Genomic DNA, 20066 nt, shown 5'->3' with positions numbered 1-20066 from the left:
TGTTTCGTGACAGCATCATCTTCAGACATGGGGTCAGGTTCCACATGTTCGCTGATGACCCCCCCAGTTCTACCCACCAGCACCTCTCTCCATCCTCCCACCTCTGTGTTGTCCGACTACATGTCCAATCTTAGATCAGGCAGTGCTTCCTCCAGTGGAACATTAGGAAGATCAAAGCTATTGGCTCTAGTGCACGTTGGGATATTTTTCTACCTTAAAGGTGTTATATAAAGGTAAATTGTTGTTAAAATTTGAGATCAAATGTAAGTGTTAAAAATGACAGTTAAATCGGATGCAGTTAGTTTTTGATCATTTGCTGTCAAGAACGGACTTTTTCAAAGCTAAACTTCAGATGTTTCATTCTGCTCCAGAATTTCAGGAATTTGCACACACAGTACCAGGTGTGTCCACCCCAGGGGGATAGCTTTCCTTCACTGAAGGACATCAGTGAACCAGATGCGATTGTACAACAATCTGGTAGTTTCAGGGTCACTATTACTGATTCTAGCTTTTTAATTCCATATTTATTTAATTGCTTTTAAATTCCCCAGCTGCCCTGGTGGGGTTTGAACCCATTTCTCCGGATCATTAGTCCAAGCCCCTGGATCACCACTATGGTACCGTACCTACGAATGATTACTGATTCCCTGGTAAGTGCTCAAGTGGCAATAACTTGATTTATTGCACTGATCTGAAACCTCAGGTTACTTACTCCGTAGAAAAGTCCGAATCGGCTGTCTGGGAAAAAGCTTGGCAGCAGTTTATGACCCAATTGCAGGAAAGGATCCTCATAGCCCCACAGCAATTCATCCACACTGTGAGTCTGGAAGAGGGTACTGTTCTTCAAGGCAAATAAAGCTGTTGCAATTAATTTCTTGGCCATACCGCTGTATTTGAGATGTTGCAGCATAGCCTGGGGAAGGAAACAGGGAAAGAAATTGTCAGTCTCATTCAAACAGACAAAGCCTCACTTCGGCTAATGTGAACATAAGAACATAAGAATTAGGAGCAGGAGTCGGCCATTCGGCCCCTTGAGCCTGCTCCGCCAGTCAATGAGATCATGGCTGATCTTCGACCTCAACTCCACTTTCCTGCACTGTCCCCAGATCCTTTGATTCCCTTAATATCCAAAACTCTATCGATCTCTGACTTGAATATACTCAAAGACTGAGCCCCCACAGCCCCCTGAGGCAGAGAATTCTGAAGATTCACCGCCCTCTGAGTGAAGAAGTTTCTCCTCATCTCAGTCCTAAATGGCTGACCTCTTATTCCGAGACTGTGACCCCTGGTTCTAGACTCCCCAGCCCGGGGAAAACACCTCCCTGCATCTACCCTGTCAAGCCCTGTAAGAATGTTGCATGTTTCATCCTTTGTATGTGAACCCAGCCCAGATAGCACAACCCCATCAGTAACTAAGAATTAAAAAACAGCCACAATTCCTTGAACAATTTCAACATTGTCACACAACACAAGTGATTTTATTGATACCTTATCAAACTAAAAAGCAATTTTGGAAATAGAGCAGCCAGGGTTTGCAACATGAAGAAACTTCAGGCCTACTGATCAGCTGATAGCAAGGTTAAGTCAGTGCACTACACCCCGATACAGGGAGATCTCAGTGGGCTTCAATCAACTTTACCAATCAGGATCCCTTGAAAATGATGCTCTTTGTGTTTTCAATTTGCAGCCCTTCTGTTAGGGTAAAGCATCAATCCTATCCAAGGAACGTGACCCAAGTAAGTCTCAGAAAACATTGTGAGAAAATTAATGTCGGGATAAATGGGTCATTTTCCGGTTGGCAAACTATAACTAGTGGGGTGCCACAGGGATCAGTGCTGGAGCCTAAAAGCAAAGAAGTCCTGCTACAACTGTACAGGGTATTGGTGAGGCCACACCTGGAGTACTGCATACAGTTTTGGTCTCCATATTTAAGGAAGGATATACTTGCATTGGAGGCAGTTCAGAGAAAGTTCACTAGGTTGATTCCTGAGATGAAGGTGTTGTCTTCTGAAGATAGGTTGAGCAGGTTGGACCTATACTCATTGGAGTTTAGAATGAGAGGTGATCTTATTGAAACATGTAAGATTCTGAGGGGGCTCGACAGGGTAGATGCAGAGAGGATGTTTCCCCTCGTGGGGGAATCTAGAACTAGGGGGCAGAGTTTCAGAATAAGTGGTCGCCCATTTAAAGCTGAGATGAGGAGGAATATCTTCTCTCAGAGGGTTGTAAATCTGTGGAATTCTCTGCTCCAGAAACCTGTGGAGGCTGGGTCATTGAATATATTTAAGGTGGAGATAGACAGATTTTTGAGCGATAAGGGAGTCAAGGGTTATGGGGAGCGGGCGGGGAAGTAGAGTTGAGTCCATGATCAGATCAGCCATGATCTTATTGAATGGCGGAGCAGGCTCGAGGGGCCGTATGGCCTACTCCTGCTCCTATTTCTTATGTTCTTATGTTCTTATAATGTCTGGGCTCCAATGCTAGTAATGCTGATGGTCAATGGCTTTGAGAGCCTGAAAGAAGTACAACATGAAGCATTCCTGGAAAATATTTGGCAACTGTAGGAGACAGCATGGGCCAGTATCATTTAATGCTTGGAGCAGCTTTCAAACCACTTTATTCTCCCATTCTCACCTATATACTTGTATTTCTTAGAAGAATCATGTGTTGTATACATACTTTATGAATAAATAATATTACTTACAACAAATGGAATGTTGATTGTGGTAACTAAGTCGTTTCTCGGGTCACCTACTGACATTGCTGGTTCAAATATATAGCTTTTGGAAGTAGTAGCTGATATGGTGGCATTGTCGAATAATAAGACCTTAGATCGGTGTCTGAGTTCCCTGTTTGAAAGGAGATTGATTGGGGACTGTAACATCACATTGGACAATATTGATCATGCTCGAAAAGTTAAACACTTTCAAGGTGAGATTATAAGGATTGATTGTACACTAAAGGCAATAGCAGCAGTTAAGGTCACTTAGTATTATCCGAGATATCGATAGGGACATCACTATTCAGATCACAATGACAGGAAAGGAATTCTGCTTAATATGCACAATTCCCCATGAAGCAAATTATGCTTTGCCTAATCAAAAATGATGAACTCACATAAAGAATGCATTTAAGGGGAAGCTAGATAATACATCAGGGAGAAAGGATTAGAAGGATAGAAGAACATAGGAGCATAACATAAGAATTAGGAATTAGGAACATAAGCCATTCGGCCCCTCGAGCCTGCTCCACCATTCAATAAGATCATGGCTAATCTTCGACCTCAACTCCACTTTCCTGCACTGTACCCATATCCCTTGATTCCCTTAATATCCAAAAAATCTATCGATCTCTGTCTTGAATATACTCAAAGACTGAGCCTCCACAGCTCTCTGGGGCAGAGAATTCCAAAGATTCATCACCCTCTGAGTGAAGAAGTTTCTCCTCATCTCAGTCCTAAATGGTCGACCCGTTATTCTGAGACTGTGACCCCTGGTTCTAGACTCCCCAGCCAGGGGGAAACATCCTCCCTGCATCTACCCTGTCAAGCCCTGTAAGAATGTTGCATGTTTCAATGAGATCACCTCTCATTCTTCTAAACTGCCAGTAAGGTGATAGGGTGAGATGAAGTTAAGGAGGAAGCTCGTGTGAACCATTAACACCAGCACAGAGCTGTTGAGCTGAACGGTCTTTCCATGCTGTACATTCTATGTGAGTCGACCTACAATACAATTATGATTTGACTGCACTCACACGCAGAGAAAACATTGCCTTGTGGCAAGGTGCCAGTCTCAGCCTTGGTGTTTGTAGATATGTCAGGCAAGGACTAGGGGCTGCATTTTTGGGTTTGGGGGTTTTTGGGCAAAAGCGACACGTGAAAATTACCATTTTCACTGCGTTACCAAGTTAAAGGCTAACTTTCGGTCATTGGGGTCTGCAATCGCAAAGGGAGGCTTTGCACAACTATTCGCAGCACAAAAACGCGATCCTCGCCAACTACTGCAGGTTCGGGATCGCTGCTCAGTCTGCGGGGGGGGGGGGGATGTGAGGGGAGGGAGATCAGGCCTCAGTCTAGGGGAGAGGAAAGGGATCAACCTTCGTCTGTGGGGGGGGGAGGCGTAGCGGCCATGTTCTTTGAATGTGGGGTAGGGTGACGCACCCCTGCTCCTCCTTTTCACGTAAGTCTAGGACCATTTTCTTGCTGGTAGGCACCACACTGCACTGGGCGAGTTCAGCACATGGCAAGTAAAGCCCTGGGCCATTCGAAAATCCAGTCCCAGGTTCTTCAAGAAGCGCTGGACCCTAATTTAATAAAATAATTTGTCCCTTTGAATGCTCCTGTCGGTTGCTCCTGACCCCAGCACACCCTCCTTATCCAATATGGCGATTGCTCCTAACCCCAGCACACCCTCCTTGTCTAATATGGCGGCTGCTCCTGACCCCAGCACACCCTCCTTATCCAATATGGCGATTGCTCCTGACCCCAGCACACCCTCCTTATCCAATATGGCGGCTGCTCCTTACCCCAGCACACCCTCCTAATCCAATATGGCGACTGCTCCTGACCCCAGCGCTCCCTCCTTATCCAATATGGTGACTACTTGCTGCCCTCCATATTGAAGGCTTGAGAGGCCATTCACTGCCCGAAAATCGCTGAATCTCGAGACCAGTCCCTTTTGAAAATATTTGTTTGAGCTTTGTTTGTGTTTTGGGAGGAATACTTCCACATATCACTCTCACTACAATTCTATAATATGCAAAAGGCACAGTGACGTATTTCGAGAAGATTAATTGCAAACCTTTCACTATTTGTTTACATGCAGGTGTGAAACATTGAAGCACTGACCACACTTGACCAGCTCCGTTAGGCGGGCCACATTGTCCGCATGCCTGACACGAGACTCCCAAAGCAAGCGCTCTACTCGGAACATCTTCACGGCAAACGAGCCAAAGGTGGGCAGAGAAAACGTTACAGGGACACCCTCAAAGCCTCCCTGATAAAGTGCAACATCCCCACTGACACCTGGGAGTCCCTGGCCCAAGACCGCCCTAAGTAGAGGAAGTGCATCCGGGAGGGCACTGAGCACCTCGAGTCTCATCGCCGAGAGCATGCAGAAAATAAGCGCAGGCAGCGGAAGGAGCGTACGGCAAACCAGTCCCAACCTCCCTTTCCCTGGATGACTGTCTGTCCCACCTGTGACAGGGACTGTGGCTCTCGTATTGGACTGTTCAGCCACCTAAGGACTCATTTTAAGAGTGGAAGCAAGTCTTCCTCGATTCCGAGGGACTGCCTATGATGATGATGATGATGATGATGATGATGACTTGCAGGTACTGAGCCCAGTGAAGAGGAAATATAGAAACATAGAAAATAGGTGCAGGAGCAGGCCATTCGGCCCTTCGAGCCTGCACCACCATTCAATATGATCATGGCTGATCAAGCAACTTCAGTATCCCATTCCTGCTTTCTTTCCATATCCCTTGATCCCTTTAGCCATAAGGGTCACATCTAACTCCCTTTTAAATATATCTAACGAACTGACCACAACAACTCTCTGTGGTAGAGAATTCCACAGATTCACAATTCTCTGGGTGAAGAAGTTTCTCCTCATCTCGGTCCTAAATGGCTTACCCCTAGACTGTGACCCTTGGTTCTGGACATTCACCCGCCCCCCTCCCCGGGCCGGGCGGCCCTCAGCCCCGCAGCATCACCCACAGCATCGCACCCGTCCCACTCCCGGGGACCCGGCCACTCACTCAAAGGCTTCAATTAACTTCAGTGGGATCACGGAATAATGGATAAGTGGGACGGTGTTATAATGTAGCAGCTTGAGTGAAGTTAAACTGACACACGGTAACACATTCCCACTTATCTAGAAGGGAGTTCCAGTTCTGATGAAAGATCATCGCCCTGAAATATTAACTCTGTTTCTCTCTCCACAGATGCTAGTTGACCTACTGAGTATTTACAGCATTTTGTGTTTTTAGTCCCGGTATCATTCTGGTGAACCTGTGCTGCATCCCCTCCACAGCCAATATACCCTTCCTGAGGTGTGGGGCCCAGAACAACACAGTGCTCCAGATGGTGTCTGACCAGAGATTTATACAACTCTAGTATAACAGAACGAGGAAAGGGAGATGAGTTGCAAGGCAATGAGATGCTGGCCATTTGCACATGAAAGGCTTCACCATGCTGATTGAGATCTTCCATTTGGCTGAAGATCTAATTGCTGGTTGCACATGAAGGGTATACTTAATAACCATTCACTAAGCTCAGCGCACCCATCAACCTCGCCATCTCCAATGGTCAGTGTCTGACAGCCCCGCTTACATCCAGTGTGTCTTTCTCCAGCTGTGTTAAGGGCAGGATGTTGGGTGGTTGCCCCTCTTGGCCCTTGTGTTGTATGCTCTCGTCTCCTGCAGAAGGGAGTAGGGAGTCACGAGTGGCTGCTGAGAGATGTGGTGCGTAAGCTGGGCGGGAAGAGAAGGGGTGTGTTAGGAGAATGGGGGTGTCTTCAGTGGGAAGTGAGGAAGGAGGGCAGATTCTGCAATTTAGAGCGGGTGTGAAGACGATGCCATTGGTGGAGGCATCAAGCAGCAGATCTGTGCACCTTAGGTGTGAGCATCGAAGCACTGACCACACTCGATCAGCTTCAGCGCCACATTGTCCGCAGGCCAGACACGAGACTCCCAAAGCAAGTGCTCTATTCGGAACTCCTTCACGGCAAACGAGCCAAAGGTGGGCAGAGGAAACGTTACAAGGACACCCTCATAGCCTCCCTGATAAAGTGCAACATCCCCACCGACACCTGGGAGTCCATGGCCAAAGACTGCCCTAAGTAAAGGAAGTGCATCTGGGAGGGCGCTGAGCACCTCAAGTCTCATCGCTGAGATCATGCAGAAATCAGGCACAGGCAGCAGAAAGAGCATGCGGCAAACCAGTCCCACCCACTCTATCGCTCAACGATTATCTGTCCCACCTGTGACAGGGACTGTGGTTCTCGTATTGGACTGTTCAGTCACCTAATGTTTTAAGAGTGGAAGCAAGACTTTCTCGATTCCGGGGGACTGCCTATGATGAGGTGTGAGCATGAGAGGTAGCAGAATGTGCCCTTGTGATTGGTGGTGCGGGGAGGTGCGGTTATTAGTCTGAATGATGGAGGGAGGGGAGGTGAAATGCAAGAGCTGGAAAATGGTGGAGCTGTGCTGACCTTTCCTGCCCGAGTCATGTAATTGAATCTCTTGCGCCACTGGATCCAGGTCCTCAGGAGCAAAGCTCCTGCTGCTAGCCTCCTCCCTCACCTCCAAATGGGCTTTCCTTCTGATACAGTTGGGCCTCCTCATGCTACTTTGTGGCAACAGCTCTTCCTTCCTGAGCCTCTCTGTTGCGAACAACACAGCCAGGGAGCCTCCAACTAAGCTGGGAGCAATGGTACCCATCATTGCTGCCTTCTTCGAGAGGATTCCTGAGCCCAAAAGCCGTCCTGAAATTGAGAGAGCGCACCCTCCCTTTCAGAAGTACGCTCACCCTTTAAATAGCGGCTCGTGACTCCCTCCAGTATGTGGGAGGGTGGGCGGGATCTGCAGGCCACCCAATCATATTATAATGGTCTTTAGAACCAGCCTCGCTTGCTCTCAAATGTGTGAGTGCACTGGTCCCACACCAAGATAAAACCCACCCCCATATGTAATAAGACGTGATGTTCACCGCAAGAATATTTTTAAGTGATTTCTGGGGCTATAGAATTACATAGAATGTACAGCACAGAATCAGGCCATTCGGCCCAACAGATCCGTGCCAGGGTTTATGCTCCACACGCGCCTCCTCCCACCCTCTTCATCTCACGCCATCAGCATATCCCTCTATCCCTTTCTCCCTCATGTGTTTATCCAGCTTCCCCTTAAATACATCCCTGCTATTTGCCTCAACCACTCCCTGTGGCAGCGAGTTCCACATTCTCACCACTCTCTGGGTAAAGAGGTTTCTCCTGAATTGTCAATGTTTTGTCTTATAACACTCCTGTGAAGCGCCTTGGGATGTTTTACTCCGTTAAAGGCACCATATAAATACAAATACACGTTGTTGTTGTTGTTGTATTCCCCATTGGATTTATCAGTGACGATCGTATATTGATTGGCCCGAGTTCTGGTCTCCCCCAGTAGTGGAACATCTTCTCTACCTCTACCCTATCGAACCCCTTCATCATTTTAAAGACCTCTATCGGGTCACCCCTTCACCTTCCCTTTTCTGGAGAGAAGAGCCCAAGGCTGTTCAGACTTTAGCTTTCAGTTTTGGTATCGTCATGCTCCAGTGCAAAAAAGATAAATGTCATTAACCACAAATTAGCCATTAAGAACTGTTCAAGGTATAACTCGACCCTAACAGAATAAAGCATGAGTGATCATTTATTAATCAATAAATGGGTTCAAGTCCCACTCCAGGGGCCTGAGCCCATAAACCTAGGCTGACACTCCCAGTGCAGTGCTGAGGGAGTGCTGCACTGTCAGAGGGGCAGTGCTGAGGGAGCGCTGCACTGTCAGAGGGGCAGTGCTGAGGGAGCTCCGCTGCACTGTCAGAGGGGCAGTGCTGAGAGAGTGCTGCACTTTCAGAGGGGCAGTGCTGAGGGAGCGCTGCACTGTCGGAGGGGCAGTGCTGAGGGAGCGCTGCACTGTCAGAGGGGCAGTGCTGAGAGAGCGCTGCACTTTCAGAGGGGTAGTGCTGAGGGAGTGCTGCACTGTCGGAGGGGCAGTGCTGAGGGGCGTTGCACTGTCGGAGGGGTAGTGCTGAGGGAGTGCTGCACTGTCGGAGGGGCAGTGCTGAGGGGCGTTGCACTGTCGGAGGGGCAGTGCTGAGGGAGTGCTGCACTGTCGGAGGGGCAGTGCTGAGGGAGTGCTGCACTGTCGGAGGGGCAGTGCTGAGGGGCGTTGCACTGTCGGAGGGGCAGTGCTGAGGGAGTGCTGCACTGTCGGAGGGGCAGTGCTGAGAGAGCGCTGCACTTTCAGAGGGGCAGTGCTGAGGGAGCGCTGCACTGTCGGAGGGGCAGTGCTGAGGGAGCGCTGCACTGTCAGAGGGGCAGTGCTGAGAGAGCGCTGCACTTTCAGAGGGGTAGTGCTGAGGGAGTGCTGCACTGTCGGAGGGGCAGTGCTGAGGGGCGTTGCACTGTCGGAGGGGCAGTGCTGAGGGAGTGCTGCACTGTCGGAGGGGCAGTGCTGAGGGAGTGCTGCACTGTCGGAGGGGCAGTGCTGAGGGGCGTTGCACTGTCGGAGGGGCAGTGCTGAGGGAGTGCTGCACTGTCGGAGGGGCAGTGCTGAGAGAGCGCTGCACTTTCAGAGGGGCAGTGCTGAGGGAGCTCCGCTGCACTGTCGGAGAGGCAGTGCTGAGGGAGCGCTGCACTGTCAGAGGGGCAGTGCTGAGGGAGTGCTGCACTGTCGGAGGGGCAGTGCTGAGGGAGTGCTGCACTGTTGGAGGGGCAGTGCTGAGGGAGTGCTGCACTGTCGGAGGGGCAGTGCTGAGGGGCATTGCACTGTCAGAGGGGGCAGTGCTGAGGGAGCGCTGCAATGTCGGAGGTGCCGTTTTTTTCGGATGCGACATTAAACCGAGGCCCCGTCTGCTCTCTCAGGTGGAGGTAAAAGATCCCATGGTACTATTTCGAAGAAGAGCAGGGGAGTTATCCCCGGTGTCCTAGCCAATACTTATTCCTCAATCGACATAACAAAAATAGATAATCTGGTCATTATCACATTGCTGTTTGTCGGGGCTTGCTGTGCACAAATTGGCTGCTGCGTTTCCCACATTACAACAGTGACTACATTGTACATTCATTGGCTGTAAAGCGCTTTGAGACGCCTGGCAGTCCTGAAAGGCGCTATATAAATGTAAGTCTTTCTTTCTATATTAAAAACAGAAATCTCTGAAAAATCAAGAGTGGCTCTATATTTTAACAGCTATCACATTGCAATCATAATTGAATCATAATTTAATGGAGTGTATTGAAAGCTGTGATTGGACTGGTACTGATAGCGAATTGATTGGTAATCTAAGAGCAGTAACTGTAACCCTTACTTGTATGTGTATGGTCCAAGTTGGCTCACGATGGCTCGCTCACCCTTCAGTATTTCGACTTGGTTTTCAATGTGGAAAAAGAAGAATTGCATGTAGATGGGGACAGGGGGCTCCTTCCAGTTCTTGTACGCCTCGCTGTTCAGCTTCAGCTTTGCGTGCTGCAGAGATAGGTTCACAAACTTGACAACACAATGGAGCAATTTATATAACGTTCATCAATTCAATCTGCCTGGAACTTCAATAGGGCTTCCCAATAATAAAATGTACCCAATAATCGGATTGAAACATGGATTTTCTCGGCAGCCAATGCAGATTCCACGAGGCGATGGTCCCTCAGAAATACATTGTCCTGCTTGTTCTGCCTTTGTGCCAGTCATTTAACTAAAAGGGCAGGGTGTGTCACGCTGCAGGCATCCCCACAACTCCACATCAATCTTGTTCTATCAGCACCCAGAGGCCACACGTCAGCGGGTCTTGTTCACTTTGGTGATAGTGTAAAAGGTGACATGCGAGCATGAAAATTAGGAGCAGGAGTAGGCCATTCGGCCCCTCGAGCCTGCTCCGCCAGTCAATGAGATCATGGCTGATCTTCGACCTCAACTCCACTTTCCTGCACTGTCCCCATATCCCTTGATTTCCTTAATATCCAAAAATCTATCAATCTCTGTCTTGAATATACTCAAAAACTGAGCTCCCACAGCCCATGGGGCAGAGAATTCCAGAGATTCACCACCCTCTGAGTGAAGAAGTTTCTCCTCATCTCAGTCCTAAACCCCTTATCCTGAGACTGTGACCCCTGGTTCTAGACTCCCCAGCCAGAGCAAACATCCTCCCTGCTCTACCCTGTCAAGCCCTGTAAGAATGTTGTATGTTTCAATGAGATCACCTCTCATTCTTCTAAACTCTAGGGAATATTGGCCTAGTCTACTCAATCTCTCCTCATCGGACAATCCCCATCCCAGGAATCAGTCTGGTGAACCTTCACTGCACTCCCTCTATGGCGAGTATATCCTTCCTTCGGTAAGGAGACCCAAACTGTACACAATACTCCAGGTTCGGTCTCACCAGGGGCCTATATAATTGCAGTAAGATGTCTTTACTCTTATACTCAGATTGACCACCGATTATACACTCACCCGAGGTTCCTTGCTCTGGAAGTCAATGGAAAACAAAGTCTGGAGAGGTATAGAAGAGACAGCGATTTGACACTGCCTGCTTTACACCAGCACCCCAAGGTTAAGTTACCCATGTTGAGGTTCTGACCTTTTCCAACTGTTTCTCCGCGGCAAGCGAAATCTCTGGTCAGAACTCTCAATTTACCAACCAAGGCAAAGGGTTAATTGCAGTTATCCACTCAGGAAAATACGTTCAGGTTCAGGGCATCTGGGGTTGTTATCTGCTCTCAGATAGTCTAGGACTGCAAGGGGGAGAAAGTGTCTGACCCCCGAAAACGGGCACAGGGGTCATGGTGTGCGATTAATCCATGCCTGTTTCATTACGATGCCGGCAGCATGGTGAGTTGGTGCTGCCTGCTGGTTTTCCTGATTCTTGCTGTTCATTGGCTGCGTGCATCAGCCGGGGGCGCCATATCGCGAGTGGCTAGCGCTACTTAAAGGCAGCCTGCACCTCTTAAAGGGGAGGCACATCGAGGGCGTAAGATGCGGTAGGAGTTTCTTCGAAAGTCAGCCTTGGCTCTGACACTTTGAGGAATGGCTGAACATGCGAGAGAGCGGGCACCAAGGTTTTCAGACACTTCACTGGAGGTCTTGGTGGAAGAGGTGAAAATAGGGACGGAGATTCTGTGTCTGTAGGGGGTGGGTGAGGCTCTCCAGGCATATGCTTAGGAGACAGAGGGAGAAAGCCGCGGCAGAGGTCAATGCCACGAGTGCTGTGCCAACAATATGGATGCAGTGCAGGATTAAGTTTAATGATCTGACACGAGTTGTCAAAGCGAGTAAGTTCATCGTCAAATGGCATATCCCGCTAGCTGCCTCATCCATTATTCAATTCCCCACATTCTCACCATCCACCGACCATCAATTTCTATCAATCGCTGCTCAGCCCTTCACTTCATTGGCTTTGCCTCATCCCCGTGCCGTGACAGAAACATAGAACACAGCACAAAAGGAGGCTACTTGGCCCGTCCAGTCTGCCGGCTCTTCCAAAGAACAACCCACTTAGTCCCACTGCCCCGCTCTTTCCCCATATCTCCCCAATCGTTTCTCCTTCAAGTATTTAACTAAATCCCTTTTGAAGGCTACTATTGAATCTGTATCTACCACCTTTGCAGGCAGTGCATTCCAAATCCTAGGCCGGAATTTTCCCTAAAGAATCGGGTGTGTTTGGAAGTAAAATCGGGTTCCCGACCTGAACCCGCCTCCAACCCACCCGCTTCCTGTTTTAACTGGGGGGGGGGGGGGGCATAGAGGACCAACCAGGGGGCGGACCGTGAATTGAAATATTATAATGAGCTCTTTTTTAACCTCTATTTTCAATGTAAGTGCGTGTGGACAGATTTCACGCACTTCATGAAACCCGGCTGTTACACTGAGTTGGAGACTGCTGCATACCCACCTCCTGGATCCAGGGTCCCTGCTGAACCCACCCCACTGATCGGAACCCCCCTCACAGGCCTCCGATCCCCACCATGAGCCCTATCAATGATGCTGAGGTTGGCCACAATCCTATGCCCTTCCACCTCACCCGCCCCCCCCGCCCCCACGATCCCCCATCCCCAACTGAAATGTATTTGCTTCATGGATTCTTTGCTTAAGAATTCAGACCAACACATTGCTATTAGTGTTAGATCCAAGGAAGAGGCATATAATTTGGCCAGAAAAAGCAGCAAACCTGAGGACTCGAGAAATTTAGAATTCAGCCGAGGAGGACAAAGGGTCTAATTAGGAGGGGGAAAATAGAGTATGTGAGGAAGCTTGCAGGGAACATAAAAACTGACTGCAAAAGCTTCTATAGATATGTGAAGAGAAAAAGATTAGTAGGTCCTATGCAGTCAGAATCAGGTGAATTTATAATGGGGAACAAAGAAATGGCAGACCAATTGAACAAATACTTTGGTTCTGTCTTCACGAAGGAAGACACAAATATAATTCTGGAAATACTAGGGGTTCGAGGGTCTAGCGAAAAGAAGGAACTGAAGGAAATCCTTATTAGTCAGGAAATTGTGTTAGGGAAATTGATGGGATTGAAGGCCAATAAATTCCCAGGGCCTGATAGGCTGCATCCCAGAGTACTTAAGGAAGTGGCCCTATAAATATTGGATTCATTGGTGATCATTTTCCAACATTCTATTGAATCTGGATCAGTTCCCATGGACTGGAGGGTAGCTAATGTAACACCACTTTTTAAAAAAGGAGGGAGAGAGAAAATGGGGAATTATAGACTGGTTAGCCTAACATCGGTGGTGGGGAAAATGTTGGAATCAATTATTAAAGATAAAAGAGCAGCGCATTTGGAAAGCAGGGACAGGATCGGTCTAAGTCAGCATGGATTTATGAAAGGGAAATCATGCTTGACAAATCTTCTAGAATTTTTTGAGGTTGTAACTAGTAGAGTGAACAAGGGAGAACCAGTGGATGTGATGTATTTGGACTTTCAAAAGGCTTTTGACAAGGTCCCACACAAGAGATTAGTGTGCAAAATTAAAGAATATGGTATTGGGGGTAATGCACTGATGTGGATAGAGAACTGGTTGACAGACAGGAAGCAGAGAGTCGGGATAAATGGGTCCTTTTCAGAATGGCAGGCAGTGACCAGTGGGGTGCCGCAGGGTTCAATGCTGGGACCCCAGCTATTTACAATATAATTAATGATTTCGCTGAAGAAATTGAGTGTAATATCTCCAAGTTTGCAGATGACACTAAGTTGGGTGGTGGTGTGAGCTGTGAGGAGGATGCTAAGAGACTGCAGGGTGACTTGGACAGGTTAGGTGAGTGGGCAAATGCATGGCAGATGCAATATAATGTGGATAAATGTGAGGTTATCCACTTTGGTGGCAAAAACAAGAAGACAGAATATTATCTGAATTGTGATAGATTAGGAAAAGGGGAGGTGCAACGAGACCTGGGTGTCATGGTACATCAGTCATTGACGTTTGGCATGCAGGTACAGCAGGCGGTGAAGACGGCAAATTGCATGTTGGCCTTCATAGCTAGAGGATTTGAGTATAGGAGCAGGGAGGTCTTACTGCAGTTGTACAGGGCCTTGGTGAGGCCTGTAATATTGTGTTCAGTTTTGGTCCCCTAACCTGAGGAAGGACGTTCTTGCTATTGAGGGAGTACAGCGATGGTTCACCAGATTGATTCCAGGGATGGCTGGACTGACATATGAAGAAAGACTGGATCGACTGGGCCTGTATCCACTGGAGTTTAGAAGAATGAAATGGGATCTCATAGAAACATATAAAATTCTGACAGGATTGGACAAGTTAGAGGCAGGAAGAATGTTCCCGTTGCTGAGGAGTTCCAGAACCAGGCTTCACAGTCTAAGAATAAGGGGTAAGCCATTTAGGACTGAGATGAGGAGAAACTTCTTCACTCAGAGAGTGATTAACCTGTGGAATTCCCTGCCGCAGAGAGTTGTTGATGCCAATTCGTTAGATATATTCAAAAGGCAGTTAGATATGGCCCTTACAGCCAAAGGGATCAAGGGGTATGGAGAGAAAGCAGGAAAGGGGTACTGAGGTTGAATGATCTTATTGAATGGTGGTGCAGGCTCGAAGGGTCGAATGGCCTGCTCCTGCACCTAATTTCTATGTTTCTATGTTTCTATTAAGACCTAGTTGGTTTATTAGCAAAAGGTTTAACAATCACACTACACATTACCAGTTCATCCACCAGACTCACAACCACCTGCCTCATCGTGGATCCCCCGAACCCAACTGGCTGGGATTTTATTGAGTCTTGTGAACATTACGTGACTGGCTCAGCCACTCCCAACTCAACAGCTCCACAAACCTGTGAGCATACTCACCGGGGCACACATTGCACCATCGATCCCTTGAAGCCCCCCCCCTCCCCCCACCTGATCCCCGACCCACCCCACACCCCAATATTTCCTCCGGACCAACCCCCTCCCTGCAGCGTAAGACCCACCCACCCATAGCCTGCCAGCCTCTCCATGTGGTGGGCTGCGGGCTGGACACAGGGCCTCACAGGCTAATCAGGCCCTGCCCTTAAACTCAGCAGGACCTGCGGGAAACCCAGCCCCCAACCCCGCTCCCGCCAGGAAATTACAGCCCCAATATTTTTCCTCGGCTAGCCTCTGGTTCTTTTGCCAATCACCTTAAAACTGTGCCCCCTGGTTAACGACCTTTCAGCCATTGGAAACTGTTTTTCCTTATTTACTCTGTCGAAATTCTTCATGATTTTGAACACCTCCATCAAATCTGCTCTCATCCTTCTCTGCTCGAAGGAGAACAAGCCCCAGCCTCTCCAGTCTATCCATGTAGCTGAAATCCCTCACCCCTGGAACCATTCCAGTAAGTCTCTGCTGTGACTCAGTGGGCAGCACACCCGCCTCTGAGTCAGAAGTTTGTGGGTTCAAGTTCCACTCCAGGAACTGGAGCACATAAATCTCGGCAGGGAGCGCTGCACTGTCAGAGATGTTGTCTCTTGGATGAGACATTAAACCGAGGCCCCGTCTGCGCTCTCAGGTGGATGTAATAGATCCCATGGCTCTATTTCGAAGAGCAGGGGAGTTATCCCCAGTGTTCTGAGGCCAATATTTATCCCTCAATCAACATAACAAAAACAGATTATCTGTTCATTATCACATTGCTGTGTGTGGGAGCTTGCTGTGCGCAAAATGGCTGCTGCGTTTCCCACATTACAACAGTGACTACACTTCAAAAGTACTTCATTGGCTGTAAAGTGCTTTGAGATGTCCTATGGTCGTGAAAGGCGCTATATAAATCCCAATCTTTCTTCTTTCTCTCCAAGGCCTTCACGTCCTTCCTAAAGTGTGGTGCCCGAATTGGACACAGCTGGGGCCAAACTAATGTTGATATAAGTTTAGCGTAACTTCCTGTCTTTTGTACTCTATGCCTTTATTTATAAAGCCAGCGTCCCCTATGCACAATTAACTGCTTTGTTAACCTGTCCTGCAACCTTCAAAGATTTGTGCACAAACACCCTCAGGTCTCTTTGTTCTTGCACCCACTTTAACTTTGCACGCCTCGAAGCCACATCTCACAGTACTTCCCCCACCCCCCCCGCCAAGTTACGCAGCTTCCCATTCGAGGCGATGGCACCCCGCCTCATCAGCAGACTTCCCTCTCTCCACTCCCAGAATCGGACCCTCCCCCATGATCACCGACATCCCCCGTGATCACCAAAGCCCCCCCATCTCTGCTCTCGATCTCACCCCAAACCCCACGATCACCCCTCGACCCTGCAACCAAAGCTCCCACCCCGCTCCCATGATCTCTACTCTACCCGCAACATGCACTAAAGTTACCTGCTCTCCTCCTGTCTGAGGCTGAACCAGACTGTAGGCAACCTCGGTGTCATATTTGACCCTAAAGTGAGCTTCCGGCCACATATCTGCAGCATAACTAAAACCGCCTATTGCCACCTCCGTAACATCGCCCATCTCCTCCCCTGCCTCAGCTCATCTGCTGCTGAAACCCTCCTCCGTGCCTTTGTTACCTCTCGACTTGACTATTTCAACGCACTCCTGGCTGGCCTCACACATTCCACCCTACGTAAACTAGAGGTGATCCAAAACTCGGCTGCTCGTGTCCTAACTCACACCAAGTCCCACTTACCCATCAGCCCCCTGTGCTCGCTGACCTACATTGGCTCCAGGTTAAATATCGCCTCAATTTCAAAATTCTCACAGAAACATAGAAACATAGAAAATAGGTGCAGGAGTCGGTCATTCGGCCCTTCGAGCCTGCACCACCATTCAATAAGATCATGGCTGATCATTCACCTCAGTACCCCTTTCCTGCTTTCTCTCCATACCCCTTGATCCCTTTAGCCGTCAGGGCCACATCTAACTCCCTTTTGAATATATCCAACTCTCTGCGGTAGAAAATTCCACAGGTTGACAACTCTCTGGGTGAAAAAGTTTCTCCTCATCTCGGTCTAAATGGCTTACCCCTTATCCTTAGACTGTGACCCCTGGTTCTGGACTTCCTCAACATCGGGAACGTTCTTCCTGCATCTAACCTGCCCAGTCCAATCAGAATTATATATGTTTCTATGAGATCCCCTCTCATTCTTCTAAACTCCAGTGAATACGGGCCCAGTCGATCCAGTCTGTCCTCATATGTCAGTCCTGTCATCCCAGGAATCAGTCGAGTGAACCTTCGCTGCACTCCTTCAACAGCAAGAATGTCCTTCCTCAGATTAGGAGACCAAAACTTAACACAATATTCAAGGTGTGGCCTCACCTAGGCCCGATACAACTGCAGTAAGACCTCCCTGCTCTGATACTCAAATCCTCTCGCTATGAAGGCCAACATGCCATTTGCCTTCTTCACCGCCTGCTGTACCTGTATGCCTACTTTCAATGACTGATGTACCATGACACCCAGGTCTCGTTGCACCTCCCCTTTTCCTAATCTGCCACCATTCAGATAATATTCTGTCTTCATGTTTTTGCCCCCAAAGTGGATAACCTCACATTTATCCACATTATACTGCATCTGACATGCTTTTGCCCACTCACCTAACCTGTCCAAGTCACCCTGCAGCCTCTTAGCGTCCCCCTCACAACTCACACTGCCACCCAGCTTAGTGTCATCTGCAAACTTGGAGATATTACACTCAATTCCTTCATCTAAATCATTGATGTATATTGTGTTAGGGAAATTGATGGGATTGAAGGCCAATAAATGCCCAGGGCCTGATAGTCTGCATCCCAGAGTACTTAAGGAAGTGGCCCTAGAAATAGTGGATGCATTGGTGATCATTTTCCAACAGTCTATCGACTCTGGATCAGTTCCGATGGATTGGAGAGTAGCTAATGTTTCACCACTTTTTAAAAAAGGAGGGAGAGAGAAAACGGGGAATTATAGGCTAGTTAGCCTGACATCAGTAGTGAGGAAAATGTTGGAATCAATTATTAAAGATAAAATAGCAGCACATTTGGAAAGCAGTAACAGGATTGGTCCAAGTCAACATGGATTTATGAAAGGGAAATCATGCTTGACAAATCTTCTAGAATTTTTTGAGGTTGTAACTAGTAGAGTGGACAAGGGAGAACCAGTGGATGTGGTGTATCTGGACTTTCAAAAGGCTTTTGACAAGTTCCCACACAAGAGATTGGTGTGCAAAATTAAAGCGCTGGTATTGGGGTTAATATACTGACGTGGATAGAGAACTGGTTGGCAGACAGGAAGCAGAGAGTCGGGATAAACGGGTCCTTTTCAGAATGGCAGGCAGTGACTAGTGGAGTGCTGCAGGGACCCCAGCTATTTACTTTGTTTTCAAATCCCGCCATGGACCTCACCCCTCCCTATCTCTGCAATATCCTCCAGCCCACAACCCCGAAATGTCTGCGCTCCTCTAATTCTGCCCTTCTGAGCATCTCTGATTATAATCACTCAACCATTGGTGGCCGTGCCTTCAGTTGCCTGGGCCCCAAGCTCTGGAACTCCCTCCCTAAACCTCTCCACTGCTCTACCTCTCTTTCCACCTTCAAGAATCTCCTTAAAACTTACCTCTGTGACAAAGCTTTTGGTCACCTGCGCGAATATCACGGTGTCAAATTTTTATCGCATAACACTCCTGTGAAGCGTCTTGGGACCTTTCAATACATTAAAGGCGCTGAAAAACTAAGTTGTTGCTATTGTTGTTGCTCGCGGGCTGCAGCCATCCCAGCCCGACAGGGAGCCAAGCAATGTTCCCTCTGAGGTAAGCGGCTGGGGGCATCATTGATCGGGGTCGGTCTCAATCGGGGACATCAATCGGGGGGGACATCAATCGGGGACATCAATCGGGGGGGACATCAATCAGGGACATCAATCGGGGACATCAATCGGGGACATCAATCGGGGACATCAATCGGGGGGACATTAATCAGAGACATCAATCAGGGACATCAATCAGGGACATCAATCGGGGACATCAATCAGGGACATCAATCGGGGACATCAATCGGGGACATCAATCGAGGTCATCAATCGGGGGGACATCAATCAGGGACGTCAATTAGGGACATCAATCAGGGACATCAATCGGGGACATCAATCAGGGACATCAATCGGGGACATCAATCAGGGACATCAATCAGGGACATCAATCAGGGACATCAATCGGGGGGTCATCAATCAGGGACATCAATCAGGGACATCAATCAGGGACATCAATCAGGGTCATCAATCAGGGTCATCAATCGGGGGGACATCAATCAGGGACTTCAATTAGGGACATCAATCAGGGACATCAATCAGGGACATCAATCAGGGTCATCAATCAGGGTCATCAATCGGGGACATCAATCGGGGACATCAATCAGGGACATTCATCGGGGGGACATCAATCAGGGACATCAATCAGGGACATCAATCAGGGACATCAATCGGGGACATCAATCGGGGGGACATTAATCAGAGACATCAATCAGGGACATCAATCAGGGACATCAATCGGGGACATCAATCAGGGACATCAATCGGGGACATCAATCGGGGACATCAATCGAGGTCATCAATCGGGGGGACATCAATCAGGGACGTCAATTAGGGACATCAATCAGGGACATCAATCGGGGACATCAATCAGGGACATCAATCGGGGACATCAATCAGGGACATCAATCAGGGACATCAATCAGGGACATCAATCGGGGGGACATCAATCAGGGACATCAATCAGGGACATCAATCAGGGACATCAATCAGGGTCATCAATCAGGGTCATCAATCGGGGACATCAATCGGGGGGACATCAATCAGGGACATCAATCAGGGACATCAATCAGGGACATCAATCAGGGACATCAATCAGGGTCATCAATCAGGGTCATCAATCGGGGA

The 20066-nt window shown here is 48.4% G+C and overlaps 1 protein-coding gene across 1 annotated transcript in view; it reads right to left on the bottom strand.

Annotated features, from left to right (window-relative positions):
• The window catches only part of LOC139275618 (lysosome membrane protein 2-like), a 243343-nt gene that overhangs the window by 85577 nt on the left and 137700 nt on the right, over window positions 1-20066 (bottom strand). Inside the window, exons 3-6 of the mRNA XM_070892790.1 lie at window positions 11200-11214; window positions 10064-10242; window positions 2705-2849; window positions 713-913 (exon numbers count right to left, since the gene is read on the bottom strand). Of these exons, the coding sequence (XP_070748891.1) occupies window positions 713-913; window positions 2705-2849; window positions 10064-10242; window positions 11200-11214 (540 nt within the window). The remainder of the gene's footprint in view (window positions 1-712; window positions 914-2704; window positions 2850-10063; window positions 10243-11199; window positions 11215-20066) is intronic.

The sequence above is a fragment of the Pristiophorus japonicus genome, chromosome 11 (assembly GCF_044704955.1).
Source record: "Pristiophorus japonicus isolate sPriJap1 chromosome 11, sPriJap1.hap1, whole genome shotgun sequence".
Taxonomy (NCBI): Eukaryota; Metazoa; Chordata; class Chondrichthyes; family Pristiophoridae; genus Pristiophorus; species Pristiophorus japonicus.
Note: the sequence above shows the minus strand (reverse complement) of the source record. Positions and strands in the feature narration are given on the sequence as shown.